Below are 19,016 nucleotides of genomic sequence, written 5' to 3' on the forward strand. Positions count from 1 at the left end.
CTACTACTACTACTACTACTACTACTACTACTACTACTACTACTACTACTACTACTACTACTACTACTACTACTACTACTACTACTACTACTACTACTACTACTACTACTACTACTACTACTACTACTACTACTACTACTACTACTACTACTACTACTACTACTACTACTACTACTACTACTACTACTACTACTACTACTACTACTACTACTACTACTACTACTACTACTACTACTACTACTACTACTACTACTACTACTACTACTACTACTACTACTACTACTACTACTACTACTACTACTACTACTACTACTACTACTACTACTACTACTACTACTACTACTACTACTACTACTACTACTACTACTACTACTACTACTACTACTACTACTACTACTACTACTACTACTACTACTACTACTACTACTACTACTACTACTACTACTACTACTACTACTACTACTACTACTACTACTACTACTACTACTACTACTACTACTACTACTACTACTACTACTACTACTACTACTACTACTACTACTACTACTACTACTACTACTACTACTACTACTACTACTACTACTACTACTACTACTACTACTACTACTACTACTACTACTACTACTACTACTACTACTACTACTACTACTACTACTACTACTACTACTACTACTACTACTACTACTACTACTACTACTACTACTACTACTACTACTACTACTACTACTACTACTACTACTACTACTACTACTACTACTACTACTACTACTATTACTACTACTACTACTACTACTATTACTACTACCACCACTATTATCACTACTCCTACTCCTACTATGAAAAAGTATAAGAAGGAAATAAGCAAGAAGGAGAAGAAGAAGAAGAAGAAGGAGAGTGGAAATGAAAGAAGTAATTTCCCATACTGCTCAAATCATGTGTTTAATTATTCTTTAATTTGAAATTAGAATTGGATTAAGAGGAATGGATTTTGTAAAGTGAACGATTGAAATTGAATCGTAAAAAAAAAAAAAGAAGAATTAGAATTTATATATGACAAATTCAAATTTTATATATAACAAATACAATGTACACTCAATCCCTATAATTGAACGATGAACGAATCGTCGATTGTACATGGAAAATCGAAGTGACAGCATTTTGTCCTGATAAGAAAAGACAGCCTAATTACAAGTGTACTTGTAATTTGCCAAACACACGAGGATCCATCGTCTGAAATTGTACTTCAATTATATAGGAGTATAATTGCGATAAATGTTTTTACAATTACATACACGTGTCAAATATTGAGGTGATCGTTTCCTTAGAAATACACAATACTTAGCTTCCACGAAAAACGAAGGTTCCTCGTGAAAGTTAAATACAATCGTTAAAAAATTAAGATATCACGGTCTTCGTACAGATCATGAGTTATAATTATAGTAAGTGTACACAATTAATTATGTATGAAAAATATCGAATTGCTGATAATATAGAGAAATATACAAGTTATGAAGTATAAAAATCGTTTAATTATCGATAGATATTTCCATTATTCAATGCAGTGGATTTACTAACATGATTTTACGTTACAGAACTGGTGCAATACGTTTTTCCAACATAGTTTGCCTTATATTTCCAAATTTTAATAAGATTTAAGAAAAAGATATGAGGTATAATACAAAATATTAAAATGAAGACGTCATACAATTTTTTTTGCTGACTATAAAAACTTGCTGATTTTATATACACTACTATCCGATAAAATCTATCCGTTTTATACATATGATATTATAACATTAGTATTTAGATTGTAATCTGAATTATGTCATTTTTATCTTAATAAAGTAAAGTAACGCACGATTTATTAGCTTTGATAATATATAGAAGTAAATTTACATTTTTCATTTCTTTTTTCGCTATCAAAGTTTTTCTATCAAATACTTATTCTATTTTTCATACATCTACTTAAATTTAAGAATAAATACATGATGATGATTTTTGCATTATCCATCTCCTAATTTCAAAATTTTTAATATCAAAATTATATTTACAGGTTGGTGAAGTTTAGAAAAATCAGTTACAAATAAATTAATTTGAAATGAAATGCCATATTTATTATTACTTTATTATAATCCCTTGTATTTTGTTCAAATTATTAATATTAGTTATGGTTGGAAAAAGGTTTTGCTTAAGTCTCATTTGTGTTTCTTCATCGTTAAATTTATAATCAGTTGTTGTTTGGTTTGGTGTTAAATTAATTAGTTTCAAAATTATGTCTTTTTCAGCTGAATTTAACATTATATTAAATGCTTTTTGAAAGTGATCTATCAAACGTATTAGTTCAGTTGAGTTAACGTTTTTACTGACATTTAATGTTGTATCAAATGGATTATGAATATAAAGAGGTGAGAAATCATTTTTCGGTTTGAATTTTCCATCTTTTATACAAATTGCTTGCGTTTTAAAATCGAAAGTACTATAATATTCAAAAAAATGATATAAAAGACTCAGCAAACTTTCATCATTGACATGCTTTATGGATCCTTGCCAGCTTACAAACCAATTAAAATTAGAGTTTGTTGCTTTCTTGGTTTTCTTATCGAGTTCTGCAAACAGAGAAATAAAAAGTACAATACAATAAATGAATATAAAGAATTTTTTTAATGTTCACACTTACCTATAAATTTATTTAAGGTGCTTATAGATGGTAATATATTTTTTGTTTGTAAATAAAATATAATTAACAAAGTAAGGGAAAAATTTGTTATCCATTGACCTGGAAATATTTTTGTCAAATTCATATCTCTTGCCCATTTACGAATGGTGAAAATAAGTGGCTTAATGCGCCAATCCAATTGTCCATATATATATAACAACTCGGACATGTGTAATGCAACCCTGTATAAATAATTTCAAAAACTATTGTAATACCCCAAAAAGATGAAAAATATATATTTATTACATACGTGTTTGTGCTACTAAGGTCACATATCATATTTGTATATACGTTCGAAAATCTAATTATGGGAACCCGAGCTTCAAGAATCTTTTTTATATTACTGATTCCAGGAATGCACATTTTCATTATTGTAGCTACTACTTCTAAGAATTCTTTTTGTTCATCTCTTTCTATAAGAGGGATTTTTCGTGCTATAGAAAAGAACCTTTTGGAGTCCTAAAAACAAAGCAATTTTTTTATCAAAGATATACAAAACTGATAACATAAATACATATATGTTAAAATACTTCTTCACATTTAAAACTTTTCTATGATCCATAATAGTTTTACATAGTAAATCAAGATCACATCCTATTTGACCAAACCCATTAACAGAGGATCCAAATGGTACCACTTGTACATTGGGAAATAACATAGATAAGTAATATGACATTTGTTTGGCAGTATAAAATCTCAGCCTTATATCTAAATCTGTAATTTTTAAACCATTGTATAGGGATACCATTTGATCTGATACCTAAAACATTAAAACGTTTTCTATTATTATATGTAATTTATAATCATAAAATTAAATTTAGTTTAATATGTTAATACATTACAGAATCTACTTGTTCCAGTGATTTTCTGACTTCATCTAACTTTGGAACTCTAAAGTTGGAATATAAGGTAATATCTTCTTTTGATTGATATGAACTGAATTTATTTCGTGATTCAAATGAAAATAATGGTGACACAATTTGAATACATTCTACATCTGTTTTAAAGGCAGCTATATCTTTAAATATTTGTACATCTTCAGCTGATTGTAATTCCATTAATACAAAATTCTATAAATAATCATGCTATATTGAAACTATATATAAAGTTCATTAGATTGTGTATTATAATGTTTAAATAAAGATCTGTGAAATAAAAATTTCAGATGTCTGCACTTACTTTATTATTCGTTACAGAATAAGGAAGAATGTTTACAATATTTGCATAATGTCTACAAAATTTTTCAAGATCACTAATATATTTCATATTATGTATCTTTACTAAAATACATTTTTTTGCTTCATTCTGTCTGAATTTAAGCATTTGCTCAAATGATTTATAATTCTCAAGTTTTTTTGCACCTACAAAATATATTTTTTACTTCATACTGCTTTAAATACTGATATTTATTGAACAATATACATATAACAATGCTGATAACATTTGTTATGTTATTTAACTAAAGGAGATTAATTATATTATATGTGTTAAGTTATTTATAATTTTTTATTAAATATTAGATATTTATCAATTATATTATATTATACAAATGAATGTTAAGGCTTCAATTAATAAGATAATCTTTAATAAATAAAATAAGAAACGAATAAAACAATAACTAAATTATAATGAAGGAAAAGAACCAATTAATATAGAGTCACACTTAAGCACACTTAAGAAAAAAAAAAACAGGAGAGAAAATAATACGATCAGTGAAAGTTATCATCTTGCGAGTAAGGTTATGAAATTAGAAATATAATTTTTTATAAAATTATCTTTCTGAAAGCATACCAACTTGTTTGGAATATCTCATAACATTGTGTTCCGTTACAAATCTTTTTATATTTGTCATACATTTACAATATAATGTATTCAATACAAAACTAAAATTACTATTAATAAGATAAACTAGTGCCATTTTTGGATTCTATACTAGCGCCAAATCGTCGTCAAACACGTGGTGATTATCCCAGTGATCAAGAATAGGATAGATGTGATATTAAATGGGACTTCGTGTCTCAGTTCCTGAAATACCAACTTGGACAAAAATTAGTGTTTCTTACGTCTTCTGCGATTTGTTACGGCGAATATAAGAATTAATATTCAACTCATCATATATGTATATAAACAAGAGTTTAACAAGCTTAAAGCCCAGTGCACAACTGCATATGTGAGGCTGTAAGAAATACCTATTATAACTCAATTAAAAATGAATATCATCAATATATTCGATGTGGGTTGGGTTTAGCTTTTTCAATCCACACGCAACGAATTGGCTGGCAACGGTCGTGTAAAACAACAACAGATCTATTTCGTAAAATAATATCAATTATTCATAATCAATCAGTCAATGACTATGCTGTGTATGCAGCCGGTAACTTATCATGCGCATAGTAAATGAGAAAACAATATCGACTGTCCAGATCACACCATAAGAAGGAAATAGCTACACAAAGTGACCCATTTTACGTTTCTAGATACATTTTCGAAAAATGTTCGTAAGCCAGGATTATTTCATTTGTGCGCATCTTTGAATTTCGAATTCGAATTTATAATGTTTCCATGATAATCGAACGTAGGTAAGGGTGAGAAAGTACAGATATGCGAGGATAAGGAAGATAGACTGGCAAACTGGATATCTCATATGAAATTATGTATACACATACGATATATATATCATGTACAATTTTTACTTTAATTATTATTAATGATTTACTATAATTGATCGTTTTAAAACTGCTCTTGAACGTATGCAAAAATATTAGTGCCGTTGATTCAACTTGACTATTTTGTTATATTATTACAACAAATTTTTTTAAATTAGTTCATACAATCACACATACTAAATATACTGTTTCTTTAGCACGAGCCAAATCTGACATAAAGATTACGATCTGATATCGAATAAACGGAATTCGCAACAGACTTGGGAATGTCATGAAAAATTTATTGAACAGGGTTATATGTACCGATAGGATACGTGATATGTAGCTTTGTCTTTTATTCAAATTGTATATAAAAAAGATAACCATAAGTCTCTCTACTTTATAAAGCTTTTGAGTATAAGTATCATACTAACATTTTTTTAGGATACATATTATGTTACTTTTGAACTCCAGACTTTCAGTAAATCTACAGATGCTTCAAATACACGTTCTAAAAATTTATGCAGATCTTACGAAGAAAAGACTAATGAATCTTAATTAAAAATTAAATATTGATTCCAAAAATGTTTGATATTAAGTGAATAATTTCCTCGGTAAGGTTTCAGAATAAGTATATAATAGAATAAGTATAATAAGTATAATAGAGTATCAGAATAAGTATAATAGAGAGAGCGGCAAGTTTAAAAGAACTTAAATTCAAGGAGATAAACTCAAGCAATCAGTTGTGATCAATTATGCAATTGCGATTCCCTGACTTGCTCAGTTAGTTGCTTTTCTCACGCCAAGATAAACCGCCTTACAGACAATCGGCTTGACAGTTTGCCATTGGCGAGATCGATTGCCAAGATTTCTAAAAAAAAAAAATCACTTTCACCCCGCTTGTGTTTCTAGCTGAGTCTGTCTGTACTTTTTCTTGCTTTTATGTGAAATACTGCACCAACGTGCAATGATTCTTTCATTGGCCTCTCGAATCCTATTGAACTCGTCTTAACTCAATAAACAGCTTCTCTTGGCACGAGTGTAATGAGAAGCAAGGCCGTTCGCAGAAACTGTAACCAGTTTCGATATTTTCGCATCTCTATCTAATATCTACGCAGTTAATAAGAATCATATATCCGTAGAAATAATATGACGATTACACGAAGAATATGACCAAGAAAAACATGACAAGTACAGTTTTGTTGATTTTCTGATTCCAATGTCATTTTATGATTAAACAGAAAACTCTTAAGATAATATGATCGAAAATGCAGATATCCTTCCAAATCTAAAGATGTAAATCTTTCAAAGATAAGAGTCTCGAGCCTTTTAAAAATAGTTGATAGATTGGCCAAATTTTGAGAGAGCCAAAGGTGTAATTATTTAAGACAAATGATGTTTTAATATCTTCAATGTTGTAATATCGTGACAAGCAATATTTTGAAAATTTTTATGAAAGAACATACGTTTAATGCTAAAATTTAAAACTACTTTCCTGTAGAAATATAGGAAAATAAAGAAATAGGAAAAATAGGAATAGGTAGCTTATCGTGTTCTTCCCCTGTAGTTTTTGTTATTTCTTCAGTTAAATTACCATAGATCCTTCCTTCGACGAAAGTAAACGTTTGTCATCATGGAAATATCGATGAGTGTTCATGGAAGAAATTTGCACGAAAAATACCTATCGCTTGCATCCGAGAATCTCAATTAATTCTAAGAACTTTGTTATGTCACGAATGCTAGACATCGATGATTCCCAAATAGATAAATCGTTTTACATTCGTTCGCAGGCAGTTTTCGCCATTTACGAGACAGACTTTCTCGTTACGATTTCTGAGCGACGAGTGGCGATTCAATTACGACAAGCATTTCATGGTACCTGTTTTTAGCCACCTAGCAGAAAGAGATCGGAGAAGAAATAGGTTAATTGTCTTCAAAATACGCGGCCAGTCATTACGCTCTTCTGGACAAGACTAAATAAATTGGGTGTTGCTAGAGCGATTCGTTTCTCCGCTCTTCTCCGTTATTATTCACACTTTTTCTACGTTTTCGCCGAAAACAGCACGCTCGCATTAACGCCCGTCCCGATACGATCGCTAACATCCTAAACAAGAGAAATTCCAAGTGGTAATTTATACCCTCTTCCTTAATGAAAGTTCGGTCTATTCTCTTTTCATCTGGAATAAGAGATTGCGGAGCACAGTTATACGAATTTCTCTAAGCATTGGTTCATCTGTTGGAATCCTTTTTTCTTCCTCTTCCATTTGCTCGCTAAATTTCGATGGTCACGCAACGGATCAATTCTAAGATCATTTCTCATCCTATGCTTTTTATTAAAATTAAGGGTTTCATCGAACCACCACATGGATCTCATAGACTGAAATAACCTGCGAATCCGATTCGAAATCTCATCTCGGGGCATTAGTAGCAAGAGCAAACGATAATTACGCAATTCGCGTGTCGAGGAAAGTAAGTACATAGGTAGCTGGTATCGTGGATCGACTCATAAGACGCAACGGCAATCATTCTCCTTGCGGCTAATATCTTACTTTCAGTTGTTCGATGACAGAATGTAAGCCGTCCCGTGTAGCTCTTCGTTTGCACGCAACATTGAAAATTCCAACGGATGTTTACGACTTCGTTTCGATCGTTTTCATACCCGCTGCACTCGTACAATTTCTTCTGTCTTTCACGAAAGTTATTCGAAAGTGCACAACGCGACGCGTCCCAAGGGGCAGAAAACTTTAACCTAAAAATCGTGAAAGTTTTCTCGCGAAATCGACGCGATTCGTCAGGTTGGTAACGAGGTCCACGTTGCCGAATAGATTCGCTTCTTCATCGAGTTACGATTCAAGCCAACTTTTCTTTTTTATCGCGCCACGTACAGGGACCCGTTTAACTCGATCGTTCCGCAGCTTTTTCATCCGCGATCACTGATGCGGAGGATTCATCGTGTGACGAATAGAAACAGTACCGAGCACGGAGACAAGAAAGTAGCCGTCTTCTTCTTGCCTTCTCGTATCCATTACACATCCGAGAGGTGGGTGGATCACGATGGAAAGCGAATCGAACGCGATGAACGCGTTTTTTGCTCGGATAGATCGGTATCCACGTATTAGAGAAGTTTGCTCGCCGTGGGCTACCCTCGAGAACAAAAAAGTCATGGAGAACCAGTGTTGGTAATTACGATATTAATCGACTGTGACCAAATGGTCGAGAGCACCTCCTCTTCGGTAGAAGTAGATTAAACTTTCTTTCCACGTGATAATCCATTTCCAACTTTTCTGGATACTTTCCATTGGTCACGGAACTTGATCGATTTATAGCAATCAATGAATATTGTTAAGATATATGAAATAACGGCGAAATAAGAAACTAATGTCCATACAACAAATTTTTAGTACATACATACGCAATAAGGTAATACAATTAAATTTATCAACCATTCATAGATAACGAATATTTTTATTATTATATGAAAGAACTAAATTATTTATCTTCTTCGGATATAACTTCTACGAAATATAAATTGATCATCTAAAATCTTATCGATAGTATATTAAAGTTAAGTATGCAACTAATTAATATTAAATATTATTGTTAGAGTCATGATAACCTTTGTATTAATTTGGAAGAATCTCTGGAACGATCTGAGAATAACAAACTCCTTAAATAATAAAACTGTCGAAGTATTTTGGCTCTTCCTATTTATAATTTCGAAACAATATTGCATTCTGTTAAAAGAGCAAGCAAGTGTCCACAAGTTCACACGCTCCTGACTTACTAGTACTATATATCCAGATGTCCCTGATTTATTAGAAAATCTCAAAATGGCCTTAGATCGACATTCCTATCTCCTTCGTCCAATTCGATTCAATTTGAGAAAGGATAGGTTCTTCTTACGGCATGTGTCGCGATTGATCAGCCACTGACTCACTTCCCGATCGTTCGAACGGCTTCTAACTTCTTTCGTTGTGGCAATCGGCACGATCGTGAGACCATAAACGATCATTTTAGATACTTCATCCGTTTCAATGTTTCCTTGAAACATCAATCGACGTGTATGTGGGTCGATCGTGATAGATTCGTAACTCTTAACGTTGACGATCTAATCGTCATTGGTTTAAGTATATATGGCCTGAGATCTTCAGATTCTTTTGTCTTCATATTTCTGTTAATCCTTTTGACCCAATACTCGAAGTATCGTATCTAAAACTATTCGACAGACGTATGTAACGCAGTCTCTTATTCACAACTAGGATATGCAGGTATTACAAACCAATCCATCACGAATATTTTTCTATCTATATAATTCTATATAATTTTCTATATAATGTGCGATAAAATTCGACCGTCTATGCACGAGCCATTCAGAATTCACATTGGTCGATTCCATAAGCTGAAAAGTACAAAGAACGATGATGTTACAAATATTCTTTTACCATTGAATTCTTCTAAATGTACTAAACATTTTCATTCTTAATTTCCTATTGTTTATATCGTTCTCATGTAATAAGTAAACTTATGAACGTAAGTAATTTGTTCTATGAGAAACAAAACCAAGAAAGAAATGAACAGAAAGTGGAGATGACCAATCTAGCTTCCGAGGGACTAAATAATATCGGACCTTAATCGTTTCCTTTTTAAAAAATTAAAACCAATCATTCTGAGCCGATCGGTTTGCCTTTGAAATGGCTCAAACACGCAGGTACCGTGCCTTTCGTGTTTCAGTCGACCGTCGAAACACGTCACGTTCGTCTATCGATCGCGATTTGGATCTATGCGAGCAAGATACATACCGTCGCGAATGGCTTAACGACAAACGCAAACAGAACCGCGTACTTTCTCCTAATATCCCTAATTTCATGGTCGCGATTCTAAGCGTATAATAGCGAACGATTGAACGTATCAACTCCATCGTCATCGATCCCAATCGGAAAATAGTTGCGCAGAGTGAAAGCATCGCTGATCGGTAAACAGCGATCGATCGAAACTAATCTTCATGGCACCTCATTAGCGTGACAATCGATCTACCGATCTGACGTATATATAGGAGTCGAAGAATTCAGAATTAAGAATCTGTCCGCACAGATAAATCGTCGTTTATAAAACCTGTTACTCTTGGACACGGTGGACGAAGAAACGATAGTTCCATCTTATGGTGGAATGAAGACGCACGCGGACGCGAGTGCAGCCACCGTTTACAGTTAGCCGTGTAAGCGGACTAGCAAGTTGCTTCTTCCTTGCCAGCCTCTCGTGCACCCCGCAGATTACAAAGAGATTAAAAGTCTGGCGAACGTGACGCGTGTACGGAATGCTCTCGATTTTATCTGATTGCAAGCGTAACAGAGAAACGTTCGTTCCGTCGAGCACGGCTACGAGGAAAAGATCCAGGCTAGATTTTAAGAAAGATCTAGGATAGATTTTAGGAAAGATCTAGTATCAATGAAAACGATCTACGGAAACTAGGGTGAAATCTAGCACCATCTGCGAAAATCTATCCGATTCATAATGAGTCAGCGTGACATGTTCCATTATTCTCATAGTCTAATATCCCAATATACCCAATTGTCCTTTTTAATATTCAATATTATTTTGTTCAGAATACATTATTGCTACAAACTTAGAAGAGACTCGTTAACGATTATCAAGATATATTTCTCTTTTGAGTACTAATGTATAATGTTAACAGTTTTATTGAAAAATACGAAAATAAAATTTATAATCTTCGTACGACGATACAAGATTATTTTTTTACCTATTAGAAAGATCTATTTCTATAAATTCGTCTATCGTAGGAAGATGTCACAAATAATGAGAAATTCTAAGGTAATTTAAAAACCAGCGTTTGTAATATCATTTTTCTGTGCTTTTTAATTCCCGCAGTTGAGCAGCGTGACTTCTGAGCTGTTCAATTAATGAATTTTAAAATTAATCATTTAGGACTACGTTCAACGTAAGAGAGTTTAGCAATGAAGAAGAAATAATCATAGGAATATATAATATCCAAAATGGTGCAGAAAAGCAAATGTTATGCCATAGTTGCACTTGGACTGTTGAAATTCTATGGAAAATAGCTAGCTTAAAATTCTAAAGAATCTATATACTTATCCTTATACTTATATACTTATACTTATCTTTTTTTAAATCTTCGAATTGGCAAATTTCAATGCCAGGACATCCTATGTTTCGAAGGTGTTTCTTTCTCGAGGATGAGAGATATCGTGTCGTTTCTGTTTGGCCATTTTTGCTTGTTGTTTGATCAAGTAATCGAAGAGAAACGTCCACGGCGCTTTCGCGAGAGAAGTAATGCGATCGTTTAAACGCAAATCGTCTGACGTGAACCGTTCATTTATAGAATAATTAGTAGTCGCTGGGGAGGCCCCATTACGTCTCCTTGGCTACGATCTACTCGCGGCGATTACACGAACCAGTTATGGCGTTATTCTGATTAGCGGGAGCGATGGTAAAGAAAAAATGGTAAAACGACGTGCTCGATTATAGAGAATTTAATACACCGCGTATACAGCACGCCTACGGAGTGTATCCCGCGCGTTTTCTTTCCACTTTCATAATACGCTGGTAATCTTTGCGCGTAAACGCAACACGCGGGTTAATTATCCTTTCTAACGGGGATAAACGTTCCATTGCGAGTTTCTAATCTATTTCGGTGATGCACTCGTGACTTTTACTTTTCTATGGCTTTCGAACTAATTGTGCTTTTCATTGCTAAACACGCCACGCAGCGAAAATAGTTCACCGGTGGATTCTGTCACAAGTTGAATGTTTGGAAAACGGAATCTTATTATCTCGTACAAAGTCGGTATAAATAATGATTGAATAATTAGTTAAGTTTAATATGTGCGTATTAAATATCTGAGATAATACGTGCGTGATGAGATAGAAAGGTTTGTGATTGAACAAGTGATACGTCAATCTTAATACAGATATAGATATTAATATAATAATTCAATATTACCAACACAAATCAAGGAGCTGTGTTCCACCCTTTAAATATTATTTCATTAATTTGAGTATTTTATAGGTTTTTATATAATATTACGTAGATTTCGTACATTTTTGCACGTTTATATATTTTCCCATAAATACTTAAACATTCGTAGTCTGCTAATGAGGCTTTTCTGTTCTAGTGGCTCTTTAGTGGTTGTTTAGAAAGTTTGTAGGATTCCTAGAAATCTATTCTATTACTTGGAGAATTATTTATTACAAACTGTGAATACTGTTTCTAATTGGACATTACCTACCTGTATCAAAGAGGATCATCTGGAATTGATCAATGGGGAAGACGTCGTTTTTTAACAGGACAACATTGAACCTAATGTATCGATAAAGACCAGGCAAAAAATGTTAGACCATAGTTGGAATGTTCAGCTCCCATTCACTACATATGCTATATATAATCTCACTATCATCTATTCTGGTCATTATAAAACGCTTTTAATGGTGAGAAATTGAATACCTTTAAAATGTGCAAAAATTACTTGAAGGAATTTATTCATGCAAAAAAACAGGAAGATTTCTCGAAAAATGATTTGTGAAGCTATTTGATGGATGATAAAAGTTAGAGTCGGAGGAAAATTTAATTTATTTGATAAAACATTAATTCTGTGGAAATTGCCTTTATATTTTTCTTAAGTTTCCCTATAGGTTGGATTCGACCCTGTTGCATTCAATTCTAATCTATTTCATTTATCATTTTCCAATCGTGGTTAGTCTAGACTATTTCAATTCAATTCTCTTCAATTACAATATACGTATAAAATACATTCTTTTGTTCAGTACAAATTTAATAAAAATGCATCGATGTAAATGTAGTTACCGTAGAAGTAACTTATTGGATATGAATCTGTTGGAACAAGATATCAACTATAACTTGAATTGTAAAGGGTTGAAATTCTAGTTGCTATTGAACTCGAACTCGAAGCGTGGAAACAAAAATGCCTCTTCCATCTCCCATAAATTCCTTTCTTCTTTTTCGTGGATTCCTCGTTACCGTTAGCTCGGATGCACGACTCATGTTAACGTTCCGTTTTCGTTAATTGCTCGAAATTACCTAATTCCCAGGAGCCCTATTTCAAAGCAACATATTCTTGTATGGTCGTGTCCATTGTAAACGAAAAACGGTCCTACCTGAGCGATTCGACGTCCGCGTATTCATTCACGGTCTTAATTAATTTCCAAGCAACGGCGCGGAGAAGAAAGTAAACAACGATTTACATGACGTGGCTACCGTTTCCTTTTACGAAACTCGCATATGTATTTCTCACGAAAGCAAAATCGTCTCGAAGACATATTCAACCGGCTAATTAACGACTTATTAAGATGGAATCATTGCCTCTGAATAATTGCTTTTATATCGATTCTCTCACAGAACCACGTTTCTTGCAAGTCGTTATAGTTCGCAGTATCGTTACGTAGTCACTTCATTTATCAAACTGCGATTAAAAATTGGAAACCAACTCCGAGTAAGCCTATTCGCTTGAGTATGGTAATTTTCTAGCAACTAGACGAGTTCTCTTGATCTCGGAAAGTTGACGTGGTAGAAGTTTCAGATTATTATAAGCACACCGAGAAACGATTGATTTACTATGGCCTCGTTGCACAATTTTCTAAATAAATAAATAAATTGTCAAATTATCAGATTGTTTGTGAAATTTTTATGATGCTTGGAAGGCTAATAATGTTTGTTTCAACTCAAAAATACTGATTAGTGACTAATGAATTCCTATACGATCTGGTCAATATAAGCTATACTAATTACTATTGATCATATGCAATCAGCTTGTAGAACTTTACTTACTTCACGATAGAACTCCATTTATCTGAATCCATTTATCTAAAAATAAATTGTTCCTATAGAACTGAAGTTCTATGCTCCCTATAAATGCTCCTCACAAACTATGATCTTTGGTTCAGATAAGTGAATCCAATCTTTTAATAAAAAAATAGCTGACATTTCATTTACTATATATCGAACAAACGAGCCCTTACTGTGTATTTTCCAAACTATTAGAATCGCGTTCGTCTCTCCGACAGAACGATTTCCTCGAAGATGCATACATCAAGATAAAGTGGAATTCCATTGTATCGCTAAACTTGTTAATATTGATAACTTAGATCGATTGTGCGGGAGGTCTCAGGAAAGAAACAGGAAGAAAGAGAATGAAATGTGAGGACGTGCATTGAGACTGGCACAGGTGGCATATACTAGAGGATCTGGCTAGTGTAGCGTTCGACAGCAGTTACCTGTTGGTGAGAAAGAACGTGATTAACAAACGTGATCGATCCTCGTGATGCCCGAGATAATTCCGAGCGGGCAGTCCTCGCACGCACGATCAATATTTATAACGCGTGGTGGCCGGTGCTCCTGTTTCTTCGACGCGTGGAATCTACTGTGGGCAAGCGTGCACGAGCACGACGGACTCGCGTGCGAACGTGATCATTTTCCAAGCGTTACGGATAGAAATTGGCCGTGAACAGCGCTCGAGAGGGAAACAGCGATCCAAGCGTCGCGACGCGTTGTACGGAATACTACAAGATCGCTGGATCGTAATCGATGGTATTTCAATACATTGCCGCAGTGGCCATCAATAATCTATGTTATTAAATTTTATAGAGTGATTACAGTAAGATAAATTTCATGGGTTTAACATTGAATGATTTAGAACTTTGTGAAAAGAAATATAATATATTTTGTAAAAATTAAATGTTATAATGTAGTATTATTATACACATGGCGGCTCTCGGGACAAGATATGTATATATATAATTCGTGTGGCAACTAATGTATTAATTGAAGGAATCGTATTGAGGCAATACGGGTAATAAATCTTCTTTGCTAATTATTTTGTTAATTTGCACTCTTTATAGATTGTTCGTTCTCGAGAAAGAATTTTTATAGTACGATGTCTTATGAAATGTTGGATTACATAGCATGAAATATTTGTGTTATTGAGGCAGGCTCGATTAGGGGTTCAAAAGATTAATACTTTCCCTACAGCACCTATGGAACCGACAATACGGTAGAAGTCTATTTATTGAAATTAAATCCTTAGTTAGCGTCAGATTAAATGAACTGTTGATTATTAAATGCACTATCAAATTCAGTTATCTAAACGTGAAATACGCATGAAAAATTATAGGTAGTGGAGAGAATTAATGAACTCGAATTATGTTGACTATCTATGATGACTTTAGATGAAGATGTTTGTATAAATGGAATAACATCTTGAATTTGGAAATTACCAGTTAAAATACTGTATTATATAGGCGTGTGTTCTGCTGTATTATCAATTGCCAATAGTCAATAAAGACATATGTTAGAATAGAAGAATAAATTGAAACTTTAAAACTAATTCGCTTCGAGTCTTAGGAATTTTCCTAAAAGTGGAATCCCAATCGCGAGGAAAATGAATAGAAGCGACTCTTCACTTTCCTCGAGTCGCATAATTGCACAAACCTACACGGAGACTGGCTCACAATAGAGACCTAAGTTATAGCTTCAGATATGTAGATCTGTTCATCGTGTAATCACGGTACTTGCGCGGTACCGAGTCACTCCGAAGATTCCCTGATGCTGATACACATTCTTTTTCAGGAAGGTAGCAATTTTCCAACTTATATTTCCCCATTTATGTACGACACACGGAAGATAAGTACTCGTTTGTAACAAAATATCGCATATATTCTCTGAATTTTCTCTTCGATATACTGCCTTTGAACTTTGAAATTTCCATCGTACAATCGTTCTTCTGAATAATATTTCTATTAAATCTCTAAACAAAGAAGCAATTTTTATTTGAAATTCGGTAGAAAGCAAGATCCCTAGTTTCTAAAGTTTCAATTTATTGTTCTCTCTTGCCCTATTAAAATTTATTAAAAACGTTTTTATTTTCTCTTTTGTTCAAATTTTATCTCTGAAATTTAAGTTCACCGCGTTACTCTTACATATTAAAATTTATTAAAAACATTTTTTATATTATTTGTAACTAATAATGGAATTGTTAATAATGCTCGTTCAAATCTTCCAACTCGCAATTTTCACAGAAAGACGAAAGACTTACTTTACATGCTGAATTAACATCTTGAATCTCAATTGTTTCTATGCGGAAGAAGAATGGTTTTGTCGTTTTAAGAATAATACATTCCCACAGCGTCTAAAGAGACTACTAACGAAGGAAGCAAAGCGTCACCGCGACTGGTTTAATTAGCATCATATTTATACACCTAGTCGTTATTAAATTCTTGTTCGCCGTAAATTTTCTAATGTCCCCGTGGTCATGCTATCTTTATTATGGAGAATATGCGACGCTTTCATCCGTAAACGGTAATTTCTTGATGCTACCACCGATGCTTTCGCTTAGCCTTTTAGCAGTTTAAGAAAAATACCAGTCCTATTTTCACCCTAAACGTTTCAATGTTTCCGCTCGATACTGTTATCATTTTATTCGTGTGATAGGTCTTTACGTTGTAGCAAACCCTTGATAAGCTTCGTTTGCATATACCAAAGTAAGCCGTAAACGTAAAGAGGTCTTAGAAATAAGTTTTACAATTTAACTGGTTTTATCTCCAATCTGAGAATAGTTCGAAAAAGAATAAACAAAAAATAATTTCATAGAAAATTATGGTTATCGAACTGTTAATACGCACGATATGTTTTATTAATAACGAAATCGTTCGCATTAATTGTAGGGATGCCACTGACAACTAGTTATATTATCTGCTTTAAACATATTGCTCGAGAATTGCTTATAACTAAATTTGGAATTACAAAATGAAGTGCTTATACACTTCGACCTAAACACATGTATAATTAAAATCTAGCCGTGAATTATACATATCTACCTGTATCTGTATCATAAGTACTGTGTTGACTTTAGAAAGTTTCCGAAGCTTTGCATAATGTTTGCTCTTCGAGCATGAAGATAATGAAAACACGATGACACATTTATGAAGAGAAATTTCACCGAAGACTAAATTACTCAATTTCGCAAAATTAAATTACTTTTATATCAAATTTAATTTATTAGCTAAATCAATTATTATAGAATGATCTCACTTCCTGCAATTCTTACAATTACGACACTCGTGCTCGAGGGCACAACGATTCATAAGAACGCAAACTACCAAAATCTTGATCGAATCATTGAAACACGTCCTGAACCTGACGAAGGATTCAAGTCCACGGGGGAGAAGAATTAATGGTATATACCCGTTACATAACCTACACGCGATGTAATCAATTAGCTTTCAGAGCATTAAGTGGAATCATATGGCTGCCTGTGTAATTTTATCCAGCGACAGTGGAAATGGTCGTCCCGGCTATTAAGTGATTTGTTGTAAACCAAAATTAAATACACTACGCTCGTTCGCGGTTAATCACGCTGCTGACGAAAATCAATTACAACTGTTCCGCCGCTGATTACGCTGCTAACGTGTAATTAAAGACCCCGTTCTCGACTACTTGTTGCTGATTTCCAGGCACGGGATGAAATATATGTGAAAAGTGTGGATAAACCTGAAGGAAAGCTGAAAACCAGTCATTCACCAGTCAAGTACTAGCACGAGAGGTTTTGTTTTAGTTGTTAATTACTAATCTTGATGACACACTTGAATATTTAATCTATATTCTTTATCAACCATTTTCTACATCTAGGAGGTGCGAATAAAATTTAAATTAGGGTGTGAAAATATAGTAAAAGCTAGTTGATCTAGAAAGAACGAGAAAGAAAAAGAACAGATCGAGGATACTTATGCAAATTTGTGTTTCTCTGAATATGATTAAAGAAATAAGAGCCACGTATCAAAGTATCTGTATCACTTACTAAATATTATGATATCCCGTACGAAGATTGCAGAGAAAATTGTATTATGTATAAATTTATATAATTAAATATTACGAATAATTGTCAATAATTTAAAATAATTGTATAATTTCGTTTAAATAATTTTCTGACTTTTATGTTATTTACTAGTTAAAATGATATACTTAAATATAACATAGGTGAAAGGGGGATCAATTTATTCTGTTTAAAAATATAATTCTTTTAGCAACCGATGACAAAATCATGGAGTTTCGTGAATAAACTAACAGGACACCTAATATCTGAAGTATGATAATCGACACATCTGAAATCGTGAAATGCTTTTGATGCAAATATTCCTTAAGGAAACGTCATAAACAAGTTTTTGGCAAGACTCGCAGACAAATTGACTGGCAAGGTAACAGATCTCAAAAAATTCTTATATGAAAAAATGTGAGTTATCATTGTCTTTCTCTTATGTTATTTTCATATTTCTCGCATTCTATAAATCCTTGCACCTTTAAATTTTTCATGCGCACACGACACCGTCTAACGAGTACACATTCGGGCTTATAGCGTTAACGACTCATAAACGATACAATTTTTCAGAAGCAATCAAAGAGAAATATTATCTGGATTAAGGAAAAATATTGAATCCCAGGAAGATCACGAATATGGAGCGGAATGTTGTCGTACCATTGCGATTGGCATTTGTCGTTGGCGGTTCTGCAAGATTGGATCGTTCTTGAAGTACTGGCGCATTCCGTTTTAAGTGGAGGGTCAAAGAAATAAAGATTAATCCCGTGATCTTGAGCGCACATAGAGGAAGGA

The 19,016-nt window shown here is 33.3% G+C and overlaps 1 protein-coding gene across 4 annotated transcripts; it reads right to left on the bottom strand.

Moving 5' to 3' along the window:
- Nucleotides 1-913: 913 nt before the first annotated feature.
- LOC100648415 (poly(A) RNA polymerase, mitochondrial) lies at nt 914-4,737 on the bottom strand. Of its 4 annotated transcripts, none has more exons than XM_003400581.4 (7): nt 4,508-4,737; nt 3,896-4,077; nt 3,559-3,786; nt 3,255-3,476; nt 2,967-3,175; nt 2,678-2,898; nt 914-2,606 (listed from the first exon to the last, which is right to left on the bottom strand). In XM_003400581.4, exons 1-7 carry the CDS (start codon nt 4,632-4,634, stop codon nt 2,119-2,121), a joined length of 1,677 nt encoding a protein of 558 aa, XP_003400629.1. In that variant the 5' UTR covers nt 4,635-4,737; the 3' UTR covers nt 914-2,118. The 4 variants fall into 4 exon arrangements, with proteins under 4 accessions (XP_003400629.1, XP_012171589.1, XP_020722086.1 ...); XM_012316199.3 differs by having other exon boundaries at nt 4,512-4,683; XM_020866427.2 differs by lacking the exon at nt 4,508-4,737 and having other exon boundaries at nt 3,559-3,801; nt 3,896-4,037.
- Nucleotides 4,738-19,016: the final 14,279 nt, after the last annotated feature.

This window comes from Bombus terrestris, chromosome 14 (genome assembly GCF_910591885.1).
Source record: "Bombus terrestris chromosome 14, iyBomTerr1.2, whole genome shotgun sequence".
Taxonomy (NCBI): Eukaryota; Metazoa; Arthropoda; class Insecta; order Hymenoptera; family Apidae; genus Bombus; species Bombus terrestris.